Genomic DNA, 17,139 nt, shown 5'->3' with positions numbered 1-17,139 from the left:
TGGGTCAATCTGGGGCCCAAATGAGGGAAAGCCAAAGTGAATTTTTAGAACCTTCTACCCTTCAGGCTCCAAATAGTACATGGGCTCTCTTTTCTGTTCCTGTTTTTGTCCTTGTGAATTTGCTCATTCATCAAAGAGGAGGAGAGGTCAATGGGGAAAGGGACTGTCTACTCAAAGTTGGGGGTACTGGGGAGGAGTATATAACTTGAAATTGACTGTGAGTGGTACAGAGGATACAGACAGGCAGAGTGAAAAATAATACAATGTACTATAGAAGAAAGAGCACTGAATTTGGAATCAAAAGCTTTGGGTTCAAATCCTGGTTCTGACATGTAACACTTGTGTGACCTTTGCCAAGTCACTTCTCCTGTGTGAGTCTCATTTTTTTCCTCTGTAAAATGAGAAGCTTTGGCTCAAGAGTCTCTAAGATCCCTTTCAGGTCTAAATCTTAAGCCTTAATATAGAAGGATGGTTCTTCTTCCAGCCCTCATAAAAAAAAAAAAGATCTACTTCCCTTTGATTCATGTCTTTTTCCTACTGTTTAGCAGCTCTTATTGAGGGTAAGTTCTCCCTGAAGTTTCTTTGAATCCCTCTTTGTACCATCCATTCATTTTTGTCATTTCCATTTCTTCCTGAAGGATGATAGCAAGTCAGTCTTGTCAGATGCAGACCTACGGGCTGAGGTGGACACATTCATGTTCGAGGGTCATGACACCACCACTAGTGGCATCTCCTGGTTCCTGTACTGCATGGCCCTCTACCCAGAGCACCAGCAGCTTTGCCGGGAGGAGATCCAGGGAATCTTGGGAAATCATGACACCATCCAATGGTGAGCCCTGGGCCTGCCCTGTCTCCAGACAGGTTGAGAAGTGTATGTAACCTGTTGCTGCAGGGACTCCATCAGGACCTGACTTACTCCCTCTGGTTCTGCCACTTTTTCATGTTGTGGCCATTGCAAGTCTTTTTTCCTTTTCTAGGTCTTAGTTCCTCATCCATAAAGTAAGGAGATTGGTCTAGTTGCTCTTGAGAGATTTTGAGATGCTAAATCTAGGATCCAATGACTGTACTGCTATGGTTGACTCCAAGGTTCTGGTAGCCCCAGATCTGCTCCATTGGCAGAGTTGGGGGGAGTTCATCATCATCATCCTTTATAGGAGTACATCCTTATAAGACAAGACTTCCTCACCAACCTTTCCATGCTCCTCCCTGTCCCCTGAATGACCATGAGCCAGTTCCAGCCCTGACCTTGAGAGGGAATCATCTCATCTACTTGGATCTAACCCCAGACTATAGATCTAAGGTTTGGATGTTTCATTATCTTCTAAATAGTCCTTGTCACTGAACCTTTCTTTGTCTATTTGATATAATCTCCCATGAAGGTATCTCAGTACTCCTCTAATCCAATCCATATATGAAAGGAACTTTTACTCTAACATACCTAACTAATGGTTGTCCAGCCTCTTCTTAGAGACCTCCAGTTGAGGGGGACCCCACCGTCCTTTGGGCAGCCCATCCTACTTTGGGACAATTTATTGTTAGAATTTCTTTCTGACATTCAGTCTAAATTTGCTTCTTTGCATCCTCCCTCTTTGCTTCTTACTCTGACCTCAGAGGACAAGCGGAACAAGTCCCTTCTCCCCAGGGCAACCCATCAAATACTTGAAGACAGTTATGTTCCACCTGAGCTTTCTCTTTCCAGCTTGAACATGTCAGTTCCTTAAACTGCTTTCCATATGGTGGAGACTCAAAGCCATTCTCCATCCTGGTTGCCCTCCTCTGGACATTCTCTATTTTATCAGTGTCCCTCTTAAATCATGGCACCCAGAAATAAACACAATACACTGGAAACTATGCTAGCATTGATAATGTACCAAAGTTTGCAAACCATTTTGCACATATCAAATCATCATGACCTCACAACATCCCTGTGAGGTCAGTGCTGTTATTATCAGCCCCATTTTACTAATGTGGAAACTGAGATACAGAGGCTAAGTGACTGCTCAGGATCATATAGATAGAAAACATCTAATGCAGGATTTGAACTCAAGTCTTTTTGATTCTAAGTCCAATGACGTAACCTCTGTACCACCTAGCTTTATATACCTCTCTTAATGTAGTGAAAGATCATTAAAAACTCCAGATCAATTTCAGGTAATTTGCTATCTAGCTATGTCTGCCCCTCTTGTATTTATGATTTTTTTTTTTACCAAAGTGTGACTATTTTTGTTTTCAAATTTCATCTTATTATATTCAGGCCAATGTTCCAGACGGTTAAAAATCCCTTTGGATTCAGTTATCCATAGTGTTAGCTCTCCCTCTCAATCTTGTGTCATCTGCAAATGAGCACACCACCTGCACCTTTATCCAAATCATTGATACACACAATCAACAGCCCAGAGCCAAGCACAGATCCCCTGTGGCATTCCACTGGAACCTCCCTCCCTGTGGAACAAGGACTTTTTGAGTCCATTTGTCCAAACAATTCTGATTTCATCTATTTGTTTTCTCATCTAGTCCACATCTTTTCTGCCAGACTAACAAGATAATATTATCAAAAACTTTCCTGAAAATAAGGTAATTGGTATCCAGAGCATTCCTCTCAACTATCAGATTAGAAAGCCTTTAAAAAGATTTTATTTTTCCCAATTGTATATAAAAACAACTTTTAATATTCATTAAAAATACTTTACTGGATCATCTTAGAATCAATACTGTGTATTGGTCCCAAGAGAGAAGAATGGTAAGGGAAAGACTATGGGGGTTAAGTGACTTTCCTAGGGTCACACAGTTAGGAAGTGTTTGAGGTCACATTTGAACTCAAGACCTCCTGTTTCTAAGCCTGGCTCTCATTCCTCCAAGTTACCTAGCTGCCCCCCTTAACATTCATTTTTAAAATTTTTGAGTTTTAAATTCTTTCCCTCCCTCCATTCCCCTTCCCTCTCCCTGAGATGGTAAACAATCTGATACATGCGTTATCATGTGAAACACACTTTCATACTAGTTATGATGTGAAAGAAATCACAGACCAGAAAACCCCTCCCAATAAAGTAAAGTGAAAAATAGTATGTTTCAATCTGCATTTAGACACCATGAGTCCTTTCTTTGGAAGTGAATAGCATTTCCATCATAAGGCCTTCAGATGTGCCTTGGGTCATTGTATTACTAAGAATACCTAAGCCATTCACAGTTGTCCACCATACAATATTGTTATTATTGTGTACAGTCAGTGTTCTTCTGGTTCTACTCACTTCACTTTGCATCAGTTCATTTCAATTTTCCAGGGCTTTCTGAAAGCATCCTGCTTGTCATTTCTTATTACCCAATAATAAGCCATCATAAGCATATCCTGCAACTTGTTCAGTCATTCCCCAACTGATGGACATTTTCACAATTTTCAATTGTTGGCTACCACAAAAAGGGCATCTAGAAATATTTTTGTACAAATAGGTCATCTCTCCTTTTCATTTTTATCTCTTTGGAATACAGACCTAATAGCACTATTGCTGGGTCAAAAAGTATGCATAGTTTTATACCCCTTTGGGCAAAGTACTAAGTTGTTCCTCAATTTACAACTCCACCAACAGTGCATTAGTGTCCCAATTTTCCCACATCCTCTCTGACAGTTCTCATTTTCCTTTTCTGTCAATATTAGCCAATATGCTAGGTGTGAGGTGGTACCTTAGGGTTGTTCTAATTTGCATTTCTCTAATCAAGAGTAATTTAGAGTATTTTTTCAAATAGCCATAATAGCTCAGCTGTCTTTGAAAACTGTTCATATCCTTTGATCACTTATTAATTTGGGAAAATTTGTATTCTCATAAATATGACTCACCTCTCTATACATTTGAGAAATGAGGAAATTTTTTTCCCCAGTTTTCTGCTTTTCTTCTAATTTTGGCTGTATTCCCTTATTTGTGGAAAAAAACTCTTCAATTCATATAATCAAAACCATCCATTTTATGTCCTGTAAGTCTCTATTTCTTGTTTGGTCATAAATTCTCCCCTCATCCATAGATCTGACAGGTAAACTATTACATGCTCCCCCATTTTGTTTATAGTAAATGTCTAAATTGGACCCATTTTGACCATATCTTGTGAGATGCTGGTCTATACCTAGTTTTGTTTTTCAGTTTTCACAGTAGTTTTGTCAAATAGTGAGTTCTTGTCCCAAGAGTTTGGATCCCTTGGGTTTATCAAACACTGCATTACTATGGTTGTTTACTAGAATGGATTCTGTCCCTAACTTTTCCATTCTTTTTCTTATCCAGTAACAGACTGTTTTGATAATTACTGCTATGGTAATGGCTAGGCCATCTTTCTTCACATTTTTTTTTCATTAATTCCCTTGATATCTTGACCTTTTGTTCTTCCAGTGAATTCAGTTTAATAATCCTGGCCAGAAAAAATAGAGTTCATCTGGCATGATCTGTGCTTGCTCAAGCCAGGCAGGCTCTTTGGGATCATTGCTTTTTTTCTGAATGTTTGCCAACTACACCGTCTTCTTTAAGATCGATCTAGGGGTTTTCTCAAGATTTCAGAAGAAGCACACTGGCTTATAGTTTATAAAATCTGTTCTCTTTTTCACCCTTCCCCTTTAAAAAAAATCTGGACATTTGTCACTCCTCTCTCTTGTAGTATCTCCCCTGTATCCATAGTCCAGTGTTGGTGAACCTTTTTGAGTGCTCAGAGAGCAAATTGAAGCTGTCTGTGAGCAGCTGCATTACCAGAGAGGGCTGAGGTAGAACATGCTTGCTTTGGGTGGCTGAATGGAGGGGTAGGAAGAGAGGGAATGGAACAGCCCTTTGAGGTTCAGCTCCACACAGATGCCATGTCTTTGCCAACATTGCCATAGTCCTTCAAAGATCACTCACAATGACTCAGCAATTATATTTTCCAGTTTTTTAGAATCTGAGGATAAAGCAGTGTGATAAGTGCCTTTAATTCTGCCAGCTGCCCTCTTACCTTATTCCTTATTTCCCTTGTGTCATTTCATTGTTTAGACTATGTTAATCATTTTTATTTTGTCAATGCCAGGGTAAAGGTCAGTCCCCTTGGCAGAGAAAACAAGCAAAGCAAGAAATCTGCCTTCTGTCTTTAGGGAATCATCATCAGCCTATTTATGTAAAACAACAGTCCTGGCCTTTCTTGGTTCTTCCTTTTCTCCTCAAAAGAGCCAAAGGAAAGATCCTTTTATTGTGTTTAGATTTCCTTGCAAAATCTTAGATTATTCTGAGAATTTCTGACTCTATTAAATCAATTCCTTATATCATTTTTATAGGACTGGTGCTAGAGAGCTGGCCCTGCTTCTGATTTCTGTACAATTCTTTTGTGAATCTAAGGGTTGAGGAATGCCCTGTACATTTTCCTCTTTCTCTTCAGTCACATCCCCCTTTCCTTCCTCATTGGAACTGTTTCCCTTCACAGTCTAGTCCTAATGTCTTTCTCTGGTCTTATGTCTTTTCTCTACAATTCCCATCAACAAAGTCCTCCGGCTTCCCCTTTTTCTTGAACATAGGGTTTCATTTCTGCCTCCTTATCTCTCTGTCTCTGCCTCTATCTCATATCTAGTAGAGGAAATAAGCTTTACATTCTTGAGTAATAAGACTTTTAGGATCTGAGGTTGCTTCCCCCAAGGTGGTCCTCCCTTTGCCAACACAGACCATAACTCCCCTTGACTTAGTAAATGAATTGCTGTGACTGGAGAAGTCCCTTCCCTGGTGGCTCAGTTTCCAGAAAAGAACATCTTTGAGCCAACCTCTGCTGATTCTTAAGTGACAGGTCCACAGAGCATCCTCTTGCCCATATTCTAGATCTCTTCAGCTTCGGAAGACATATGGAGACTTTTGTGATCTGTTGACCAGACCTTGAAGAACTGAGGGTCACCCTCACCTCCTCTGCCATGCTAAGAGAAGTTCTCAGAAGAGGACCCTCCTGGGGCTCCATTCATAGGGTACTCCATGGCTTATAAAGTCATTAATCAGAATTACAGAATCTGAGACTTTCAGATCGAGGGTGGACCTCAGGAACACCTTGTCCAAGGGAAGTCCAGTAAGGGCTTTCCTTTATACAGTGTCCCTGACAGGTGCCCATCTAGCCCCTGCCAGAAGACCTCCAGTGAGAGAAGACTCCCCACCTCCCAAGGCAGCAGCCCAATTGACTTTTCCCGGCTCTCATAAGTTCAGAGCTAAGAAGAATGAATTCAGAATTTCTGCCCAGGTCTTTGAATCCCAAGCCAGGTTCTCGTTGTGTTCTAGCCTGTTTGCGGCTAGAATGCCTGTGTCATTTCCCTTCTCTGTGTCCTCAGCTCATGGCAGAGGGCCTTGAATACAGTCGATATTCAGTGGATGTTTGTTCAGTTGAATTGAGCAAGTCTTTGTTTCCTGTCTTCATCTCTCTTTCTTTCCCGAGTCCCCTTAGCCAATGCTAAGCACCAAAGGAGAGATGAAAAGCACTCCGAGAGCTCTCAGTGTGACCGGAATAGGGAGGAAATGGCAAAGGGCTATTTGAGAGATCACAGGTTGAACCAAGGGGTACCGGCTCTGTGTGGGCTGGGGTGGTTAAGGAGGGCTTACCACTAGAGATGCACATGCAGGCCCTTAAAGGAAGAGGAGTAAGAGGCAGGGGAGGGGGAAGAGCATTTTAGGGAGGGGTAACTTGGGCAAAGCTATCAAAGACAGCCTCTTGAGTAAGAAGGAGGGAGGGCTAGCAGACCCAGTATTAAGAATGTACACTTGGACAGGCCCATTGCTAAAGGAAATGGTGAGTATTACAGACCCCTTCTTTTTGTCTCCTGAATATAGCCGGAAGGTTGGGGTAGCTAGGTGACTCAGTGGATACAGAGCCAGGCTGGAGATGGGAGGTTCTGGGTTCTGTGGGTTTTAAAATGAATAATCAATAACTAAGTATTATATTTTACAAAGTTTTATTAATAATAACTAAAACAAAAGAACTGCCTGACTTCAGCCAGGTTGTGGGTCCAAGGGAGAAAAAGGGAGGAGTTACAGCTACTTAAATACAATCATGCAAAATGTGGGGATGCAGGAAAATGGAATTTTGGGCAACACTAAGGGACTTCTGGGGGATGAAATCCAAAGGCTCAAAATCTCCATTTATAGATATCCCCCCTATGATCCTATTGGGAAACCAGGTTCCCCCAAAGGATCATGGAAACAAATCAACTTAAAGATGACAATAATTTGTGGGTAAAAGGAAAAGAGAACAAAACCAATGATTACTAGGTTGACAAAAAGCCAATTTGGAGGCAGTCCCCTTTGGCATAAAAGTATACATTCAAAACAAAAGCATTTCAACCCCCCTTAGTTCAATTCACATCCCAAAGTTCACTCTGGATCTTCTGGTGAAGCATGTGGTCTCTGCAAGCATCTATCTTCATGGCGCATTCTGGATTCTGGGAGGTAGCAAGTTTCTTATCCTAAAATTGCTCAAATTTAAATCAAAGTTCACAATAATAACTTGGCCCCCCTGAGGTGAATAATAACACACACAGGGATCACTCAGGGATATATGGCTGAGTCATGAGGTATATGAATCAATTTGCAAAAGAAAATAAAAAACATGAAAAAATCCAAATAAAAGAGAAAAATAACTTGTGGATATAATACAAAATGTAAAAGTTTTATGTCTAAGTAAAGGAAAAACAAACCTATCAGGGCCCAAGTAAAATGATTTAAGAAATTATGCATTTACCCAATCAGTAGTCAGGACTATAGCAAGTTTGCCACACCATGAAAGACAGAAAAGGGACTAGATTATTGGAGCCAGGTAGGAGCCAAATTTGAGATATTTGGTAGAATGTGGGGCAAAGAAGACCTGCCTTTAACACATGTTAAACAGCCACAACCTCGAACCCCAAACAAGTTCAAGTCCTCTTGCCTTGGCTCAAAATTTTCATCAATCCCATTGTGATTGGTTGGTCTCTTTGACCTTGTGCTCGATTGGCACTATACAGTTTAAGCTTTGTGCTTCTTTGACACTGTGAAATGGCTCTTTTTGTATTCTCTTGTTCTGGAATCAGAATCGTTAAGCAAAGACCCATAATTTTTTTTAAAACAATCAATGGCATCATTTTTATAGTCTAAAGCTTTTGGGGCATGCATTAATATTAGAACAAATGGATTTAAAACTTATATTACTGCAAAAGAAAAAGTTGTGTGACCCTGGGCAAGTCACTTAGCCCCAATTGCTTAGCTCGTATTGCTCTTCTGCCTTGAAACTAATATTTAGTATTGACCTGAGACAGAAGGTAAGGGCTAAAAAAATAGGTGTAAGGTTGATCTAGGATATCTGGGGAAGTGGCAGGGCTGGGGAGCTTATGTATCTGATCTGCATTGACCATTGTACATGGGCCACTCTGGCCTGCTGCTTTCCTTCCATGCAGGGAAGACCTGGGGAAGTTGAACTACCTTACCATGTGCATCAAGGAGAGTTTCCGCCTATATCCCCCGGTGCCCCAAGTATACCGCCAGTTGAACAAGCCAGTTACTTTCATGGATGGGAAGTCACTACCTGCAGGTGGGATGAGGGTGGCCCTGGAGCCTGGGCATGGGAGGTGGGCGACATGGGTCAAGTCTTGACCATTCAGAATTCTTTGAGTTTTTGGCCAGGGCCTTTGCCCCAGGTGTCACGCTTCGAGAAGTCCCACAGACCTCAAGTCTCAGGCACAAGCTTATATAACTTAGTGTAGTTCTAGTGCCTAGGAGCAGAAGGAAACATGTTCAGTGACAAGGATCTCTCTGAGTTCTGTGTGTGTGTGTGTGTGTGTGTGTGTGTGTGTGTGTGTGTGTGTAAGGATGAGACAGAGACAGAGACAGAGAGAGACTGAGACAGAGTCAGAGAGAGAGAGACAGAGCCAGAGACAGACAGACAGAGAGAGACACAGAGAGAGAGGAGGGGGGCAGACAGACAGAGAGGGAGACAGACAGACAGACACAGACAGACACAGACAGACAGAGAGACAGACAGACAGACAGACACACAGACACACAGAGACACACAGAGAGAGAGAATGAGGATGGATAATAGGGTCCTGCTCCCTTTCGTGGCAAATTGCAAGAGTTAAAATGGCCTTCCCTTGAAGCAGGAGTTCTGCACCTGGGGTCTGTGAATTTGTTTTTGCTTTTTAATTTAAAACATTCTAAAAAGTATATTTCAATATTCTAATCTCATGCCAATTTGAAATGTGATTCTGAAAAGGGGTCCATTGGCTTGCCAATCTGTCCGACGGGTCCGTGACATACAACCAGGGTAACAGCCCCTGACCTAAATGGAGTTGAAAAGAAGTCAGGCTCAGAATGTCAGCATGAGAGCAACCCTGCAGCTGATGCTCACAATCTTTCCCTGCGGGAAGGGAGAGGGTGTCCACTCAGGAGTTCCAGACTCTCTTGGTTTCCCTTCTCTGCCATCTTGTGTTTTGAATCACTGACAGGGTAAGGGAACCCTGGAGTGCAGAGGAAGGTGTATCGCCATGTGTATTTGGCTCATAGCTCTGGTGGACGCTTTCTAGCCTGGCTCAGCAGGTGTGACCTCGTTCTCTGTCCCATAGGGTTGCCACAGAGTGACTATGGCACTTCCTCCCTCTTGCCTCTGGGGCTTCCCACTGGTCCACTTACTCTATAGATTCTGGTGGGGTCTTAAGTGACCTCCATACCAGGATGAGCCTGTTTAATCCCTTGTGGTTGCTACCAAAATTACCTTTTGTGGACTGATCTGGCCCTGCCTCAGGGACTGTTTTCCAGCTGGACCAATCCTTGACATTTCATTAAGCTCACAATAGTTTCCTTCATGAACACGTGATCTGCCACCCTCATATATTCCCAATTTCCCCCAGCTTTCCACAAGACAACCTCTGCCACAATAGGCCCTGGCGTGGACAGCAGCATGGCTAACACCGAGCTTTGCTGGACACTGGGAGGTCCAAGGAGATTCAGTCACTTCTCGAAGAAGACTAGACCATCCTTCCCCATTCCAATATACATTCAGCTTCCCGGAGGAGAGACCCATCCTGGGAGTCAGGAGACCTCGAACCCTAGAGAGTTCAAGACATTGCCAGAGTCACTTCCATTTTCAGGGACCAGTTTTCTCATTTGTCAATACCCATCTTGGAGTGACTAGGTGAGATGAGCAGTATGGCATGTATAGTGGATAGAGAGCTGACCTTGGAGGCAGGAAGGCAGGAAGACCTGATTTCTGGTCTAGTCCCTTAATCTCTTAGGGGCCTGTAAGACTTATTTAGAGACGAGTGACTTATCTGCACCAGAGGAGAGGCTATCCCTACTAGGAACACTCCATCCCAATGAAATCGCGACTGCTCTCCCCAGCATCTCTCTCCCTGTCCCACAGGTAGCCTGGTGTCTCTCCACATCTATGCACTCCATAGAAACCCAGCGGTGTGGGACAAGCCTGAGGTATCTCCAGCCATCACATCACAAGGAAGAGTAGGAGGGTCCAGGAAGGCATTCACAGGAGGAGGGGAGGGGAAAGTTCTTAGGAAGCCAGGCTGAGGGACTTGGGTAGGGGAGGGTCTGGGGGTTCCTTCTGCTAGGAAAAAGCCCATTAGCTTTGCCCTCTAAGCTGCTTTTCCTTTTGTCTTCACTCTCTCTGCCTGTACTCCCACAATTCACCTCTTCTCCCATCCTTTTAACCTTGAAGTTATCTTTGATTCATCCCTCTCTCTCCCTTTCATATCCAATCAGCTACCAATGTCTATTAATTCTACCTCTGTGGCAGATGGATGGATTCCATCTCTTGAATCCACTCTTTTTTTCTCTGCTCTATGGCTTTGTACAGACTCCTATGACCATTCTGACCTATCTTCCTGTCTCCCCTCATTTCCTCTTACAATCCATCCATTGAAGGTGGGGGAGGGAGGATAGTCTTCTTGTAGATCTTTGCAAATGAGACTTATTTTGTTCAAAAGTCCTTAGTGGGGGCAGCTGGGTGGCTTAGTGGATGGAGAGCCAGGCCTAGAGATGGGAGGGAGGTCCTGGGTTCAGATGTGGCCTCAGCCACTTCCTGACTGTGTGACCCTGGGCAAGTCCCTTAACCCCCATTACCTAGCCCTTACCACTCTTCTGCCTTGGAACCAATACACAGTATTAAGGGTTAAAAATTTCTTTTTAGTCATTCTCTCCTCCCTTGCAAGTGAAGTTCAAATGCCTCTACTTGACACCCTCTAACCACCCCTATTTTTAGTCTTAGTGCCACATTAGCTCTCCAGGCATAAGAGAGCTTTCATATACGTATATTCTGTACTTAGACAACTCCCATTATGTCCCAAATATGCCCTGAGTCCTCCAGCCTCTGCACCTCTGATCCAACTTTGCCTTGTGTTTGGAATGTATTCCCTCTCCAAACCCGCAAGGTTTTAGGCTGCCAAAGTTAGATGTCCAAAGTCACCCAGCTAGCAAGTGTCAGAGGAAGGATTTGAAAACAGATCTTTCTTCCTTTTGTGGCAGGTGTTTGACCCTCAGCGCTTCTCTCCAGAGAACTCCTCTACTCGTCATCCTTATGCATTCGTGCCCTTCTCTGCTGGGCCTAGGTACGTGCTGTGTTCTAGCATCTGGGTGGGTTGGGGAAGTCACATTAATGCTTTAACTGCAGCCTTCCAAGTAGAGTCAACTGTCTTCTTGACCAGGGCAGAACTTGGAGAAATCTGCCTCAGACTCAGCCCACCCTGCACCTCTCACACAGGTTGTTTGAGGAGGGCCTTGAGCAAGGATGGCTTCCTAGGAACCCTGGAAGAAAAAGAGCTGGGGGGCAGCTCTCTGGCTCAGTGGATAGAGAGCCAGGCCTAGAGAGGAGAAGTCCTGAGTTCAAATCTGGCATCAGATACTTCCTAGCTGTGTGACCCTGGACAAGTCTCTTAACCCTCATTGCCTAGCCCTTACCATCTTCTGCCTTTGAACTAATATATAGTATTAACTCTAAGAGTTTAAAAATAAAAGATGAAAGAGAGCTTGGTGTGCTGAGATGAGGAGAGATGATCTCAAAGGATAGTTGAGGGTGGGGGAAAGGAAAAGGCTGACTCAATTCAATTTAATTCAAGAGGGTGCTAAGAAACTTGGCCTTAAATTTAGGAAGACACGAGTTCAAATTCTACCCCTGACACAGGATGCCTGCTGTTTATTAATCTTACAAAGTGCTTGCCTTGCTTTCATGCCAGGTTCCATAAATATGAGCCTGTTTCCATCTCCAGCCACGGAACAATCCTGGCAATAATGCTGATTTTGTGTTTCCTTCTCTGACTATAGGAACTGTATTGGGCAGCAGTTTGCCATGATGGAGATGAAAGTGGTCATAGCCCTCTGTCTCCTTCACTTTGAGTTCTCCCTAGAGCCCTCCAAGCCACCTATCAAACGGCTTCAGCTCGTCCTGGGTTCGAAGAATGGCATCTACCTCAATCTGAAGAAGTTGATCTAGGAAGGAGAAGAGCCCAGAGCTCTGTCTTATGCCTGAGTGGGAAATGGGGTTGAGGGGGTGGTGCTGAAATGGGTTTGCTGATGCTGGTCGAACATGATCTTGGGTCCCTGGGAGCTTGGAGTCCACTACAGGAATGGCGAGCGACACAAGCACTAGGATGTTGATTTTTCTCTCTCCTTGGACACACATATATAGCTAGATAGGCAAAAATACCTTCTAATAGAGGAACAAGCTATATCATACCATTTTGTATCAGTTTGCAAGAACAAGTTTATAGTTCAAACACTTCATATTATAGGGGAAGAAACTGAGGCTCTGTCTTCCTTCAGAGCATGGCTCAGATGCCACCTCCTACAGGAAGCTTGTCTCAATCTCCTCAACTATTAGCACTTATTCTTCCTCTTAATATTGTATGATTTTATATACACTTAGCGGTTACTTATGTACATTTTGTATACCCTAGAACAGTGAGGGTTCTATCCCCCTTTCCACTGTGCCTGATGACATTTTTTTCACATCATCCACCCCTCTGCCCAGCAGCCCAATGGGAGTGCACAGGGGGGAAGGTGGGCAGCTCACAGGCAGCAGAGCTGGAGGGGAGCAGAGTGCTCAGGCTACTCCCCTCCTGCTCTCTACATTTGCTTAGAACATTCTTCATATTACTCACCCCTCTGCCCAGCAGCCCAATGGGAGTGCTTTCTCCCTCCCCTGCGTGGGGTAATGGGGAGTGTGGCAGGCATGGCACTTGGTCTGGGGTGGGGGTTTGGGGGTAAGACCCAGAACTCCATCTCTAAAAGGTTCACCATCACTGCTCTAGAAGAATGGAAGCTCCTTGAGGCTGATTCAGTTTTGTCTTTATACTTCCAGTACCTAGGACAGTGCCCAGTACCAAAGTAAGTTGGATAGAAAAAAGTGTGAACAAAGGCAGAGAAGCTAGAGAAGAGTGGCTGTTTTCAGGATGCAGAGAATTCAGATTGGCTGGAATTTGGAGAACACCATCTGCCTTTGTGGGAGGGGAGGGAAAAGAATAGTAATAATGATAACTAAATTTATATATCATTTTAATATTTACAATGTATTTTATATACATTATCTCACCTGAGCCATATAACAACACTGTGTTGTAGGTGTTATTATTAGCTCCATTTTATAGATAGGGAAACGGAGGCTGAAAGAGGTTAAGGGTCTTGTTTACGATCACACAAATAATAGCTGTCAGAGAGAGAATATTTGAACTCAGGTCTTCCTGACTCTATAAAGAAAGTCTGGTATCAAATTTTGGAAGTCCCTGAATTCCAGGAAAGAGTTTGAATTTTGTACATATGGTAATAGAGAGCCACTGACAATTTTTGAGCAAAGGACTCCTTCTTTGTCTTTTTTTTTAACCCCTACCTTCTATCTTAGAATCTATACTAAGTAGTGATTCCAAGGCAGAAAGCAGTAAAGGTTAGGCAATTGGAGGTAAGTGACTTGCCCAGGGTAACATAACTTGAAAGTGTCTGAGGCTAAAATTGAAAGCACGTCCTCTCAACTCTAGGTCTGCTACCTCACTGTCTCAAAGGATTATATATTTTCCCCCAGACCTATGCATTAGAAAGATTCTATCTGTGAAGGATGGATGGTAGAAGGAGAGACAATGGAGGTAGGAAGAAAGACTTGTTAGGAAGCTCTAACCAATGGTTATGAGGACTGGGCTAAGGCGGTGGCTATGGGAATTGTGATGGGAGAGGAATGTGAAGGCTGGGGAGGTAGATTTGATTGGATTGGGAAATTTGGTGGATATAAGTGAGAGTCAGGAGAATTGAGGACCACATCAGGGTTGACCATTGAACAATGGACTGATAGGAGAAATGAAGAAGTTAGCAAGAACAGGTTATAGAGGAAAAAGAATGAGCATGGGCTATCCAAGTGGCAAAGGACAGATGTGAGAAGCTGGAAAAAAGTAAGAATCAGTATCAGAAACAGAGGAGGAGAGATCAGTTAAGTGGGTTGTCTCTGAAGCTAAGGAAAGAGATGAACTAATGGGAAGCAGCCAGGTGGTGCCATAGTTAAAGTGTTGGACATGGAGTCAGGAAGACTTGGCTTCAAATCCTGCTCTAGACACTTTACTAGCTCACCTTGAGCAAGTCATTTCCTTGCTCTGAGTTTCCAGATGTCAACCAGGGATAACAGTAATAATAGTCCTAACGGGGCTCATGATGGTGAGGATCAGATGAGACAATGCATTTCCCAGGCCTTTTCATAAGGAAGGAGCTTAATAAATGGTCATCATAATTACATTGTGATCAGTTTTAGGAAGCCTTATGCTCCTCCTGATACACGCAATCCGGGGATGGGGACAGATAAGCGGGTTCCAGATTATATCTTTCTAATACCCCAACCCTGTCTGTCCCACACTTCATAGCAACTCAGCAAGATAGCTTCTTTCTGCATCACCTTTCTCCTTCCCTATGTCACGGCGGTGGAGTGGGGTTTAATTGAATCAATCAATCAAATTATCACCTCATCTAAAGTAAGTGGTAAAATAAAATGTGATGCCTTTATAACCTTTACCAGGTTAGAAGGATCTCAATTGAATGCTGTTAATTAGATACATTCCAATCACGTGTGAAAAGGCCTTAGTCAATTTGGAGGTCTCAGCTGAATTTAGTGGTGGTGTACAGGGTGATGCTGTATAGAGAATGTTGATTGGCTCTGGAAACTTGGTTATTTTGATCATTTAGTCATGCCTGACTCTGTGATCCCCATCTGGGATTTTCTTGGCAAAGATCCCAGAGCGGTTTGCCATGTCCTTCTCTGGTCATTTTATAGATGAGGAAACTGAAGCAAATATAGGGTTAAGTGGATTGCCCAGGGTCATCCAGCTAGTAAATGTCTGAAGCCAGATTTGAACTCAGGAAGATGAATCTTCATAACTCTAGGCACAGGGCTCTGTCTGCCATGCCAATTCCATTTATAAACTATTGAACCACTTTGTGATTGAGAAAGATTCTGGCAGGGGAAAGGAGAAAGGAATTTCCTCTTCTCCTTTACTCTTTCACCCCATTGTCTAGAGGAGGACCTTTTGAACTCGGGAGGTCTAGAGGAATTTCCACCTTCCCATCTGTACCGTAGAATACTTGGCAGAGTTGTCTGCATCCGGAGCCAAGATAGATTCAAGGCTCCATAAAGAGTCCAGAAGAAAAGCTATGCTATGTCTAAGAGGAACATTTTGGGGACTAACAAAAAGATTGTGAGTTACGACTTTGACAATGTGCTCTTTAAGCTTGAGTCTACTTTTCCCTGACTCTGTATGTCCACGTGGGAGAGTGTGTTATAGACTTGTGGTGTCTTTTACACCTACTATTCTTAGAGCAAATGAAATCTGGCTGACTAAATACTATGATAATCAATAGGGATAAACCACACTGGTGGGGGCTCATGATCTGTAAACTATAGCATTAGAAAAGATACCTCCTCCCAAACCCTGAGGATTTCCCCTAGACTCAGAGAAAAAGTAGCAGCTTTGCTCTAGGTTCAGTTCATCAGTTCAAATGGGTGTTATGATAGTTGCCTCAGAGAATGTGTTAAATAAAAATGGCTCCTGGCTCTTTCCCACAAGATCCTTCAAAGATCAAGTCATAAAGGACATGAAATGTAGAAATATGGGCAAATTGGGGGCAGCTAGGTGACTCAGTCAATAGGAAGGGAGGTCCTGGGTTCAAATTTGACTTTAGATACTTCGTAGCTGTGCAATCGTGGGCAAGTCCCTTATCCCCCATTGCCTAGTCCTTACTGCTCTTCTGCCTTAGAATTGATTTTAAGGGTGAACCCCCCACCCCCAAGAAATATGGGTAAACCTATTTCAAAGATCAGTTTCCTTCCTGAAAGTCTCGATTCTTTGTGGCCATGGTCAAAATCAGGTTACATTCTGTAGCTACTGTCTGCAAAGTTTCATTTGTACTCAACAGAGTTCCTCAGATGCAAAAAATTATTGTTTCTACCTCTATGACATCTCTTACCTCTCTCCTTCCTTTTCCACTCATTCAGCTGCCATACTAGTTCAGGCCTCTGCGCTGACCAAGTAGATCCAAGTGGCTGCTGGTGTTTGTCAGTCCCATCTTCATTTTATGTGAAGACCAGACCTCCAGTCCTGCAATTTTTAAAAATAGAAATAGGAATTGTAACTTGAGGTGATTTTTTCCATGTGTGTATGGGTGAATCATGAGATTTATTAAATCTATTATGTTTTAAAGCTACTAATAGTTTCAGATCTGTATTTTTATATATGAACATTTTTCCTAAACAATTTTCAGTGAAAATTCAGGTGGTATCTTTGTATGTCTATTTTGATCACTAATGTTTCTCAACAATCAATGAGTCTGAGGTTAAGAATTAAATAACCCCGAATCTCTACCCCATTTGATTAAGCATTACTTGTCTAATAAATGATAAAATCTCTTCCCCCTGAGTTCTGAATTATCTGACTGCATTTTGTTGTTGTTGTTCAGTTGTATCTGCCTTTTTGTGACCCCATTTGGGGGTTTCTGGGTAAAGACATTAGAGTGGGTTGTCATTTCATTTTCCAGCTTATTTTCCAGATGAGAAAATGGAGGCAAACAGAGTTTGATGTACCCTGGTCACTTAGCCAGTAAGTGTCTGAGACCAAATTTGAATTCAGGAAGAGGAGTATTCCTGATTCCAGGTCCTACAAACACTCCA

The 17,139-nt window shown here is 42.9% G+C and overlaps 1 protein-coding gene across 4 annotated transcripts in view; it reads left to right on the top strand.

Moving 5' to 3' along the window:
* LOC100023606 (cytochrome P450 4B1-like) overlaps positions 1–16,888 on the top strand; it is a 55,105-nt gene extending 38,217 nt beyond the window's left edge. For 2 of the 4 annotated variants that reach the window (XM_056815183.1, XM_056815185.1), the window contains 6 exons: positions 639–829; positions 2,515–2,574; positions 8,399–8,532; positions 10,360–10,424; positions 11,475–11,557; positions 12,270–16,888. In XM_056815183.1, the coding sequence (XP_056671161.1) occupies positions 639–829; positions 2,515–2,574; positions 8,399–8,532; positions 10,360–10,424; positions 11,475–11,557; positions 12,270–12,438 (702 nt within the window). In that variant the 3' untranslated portion in view covers positions 12,439–16,888. The remainder of the gene's footprint in view (positions 1–638; positions 830–2,514; positions 2,575–8,398; positions 8,533–10,359; positions 10,425–11,474; positions 11,558–12,269) is intronic. The other 2 variants (XM_056815184.1, XM_056815186.1) reach the window with 1 other exon arrangement.
* Positions 16,889–17,139: the final 251 nt, after the last annotated feature.

Source organism: Monodelphis domestica, chromosome 2 (genome assembly GCF_027887165.1).
Source record: "Monodelphis domestica isolate mMonDom1 chromosome 2, mMonDom1.pri, whole genome shotgun sequence".
Taxonomy (NCBI): domain Eukaryota; kingdom Metazoa; phylum Chordata; class Mammalia; order Didelphimorphia; family Didelphidae; genus Monodelphis; species Monodelphis domestica.
This window is presented reverse-complemented; position numbering and strand designations above follow the sequence as displayed.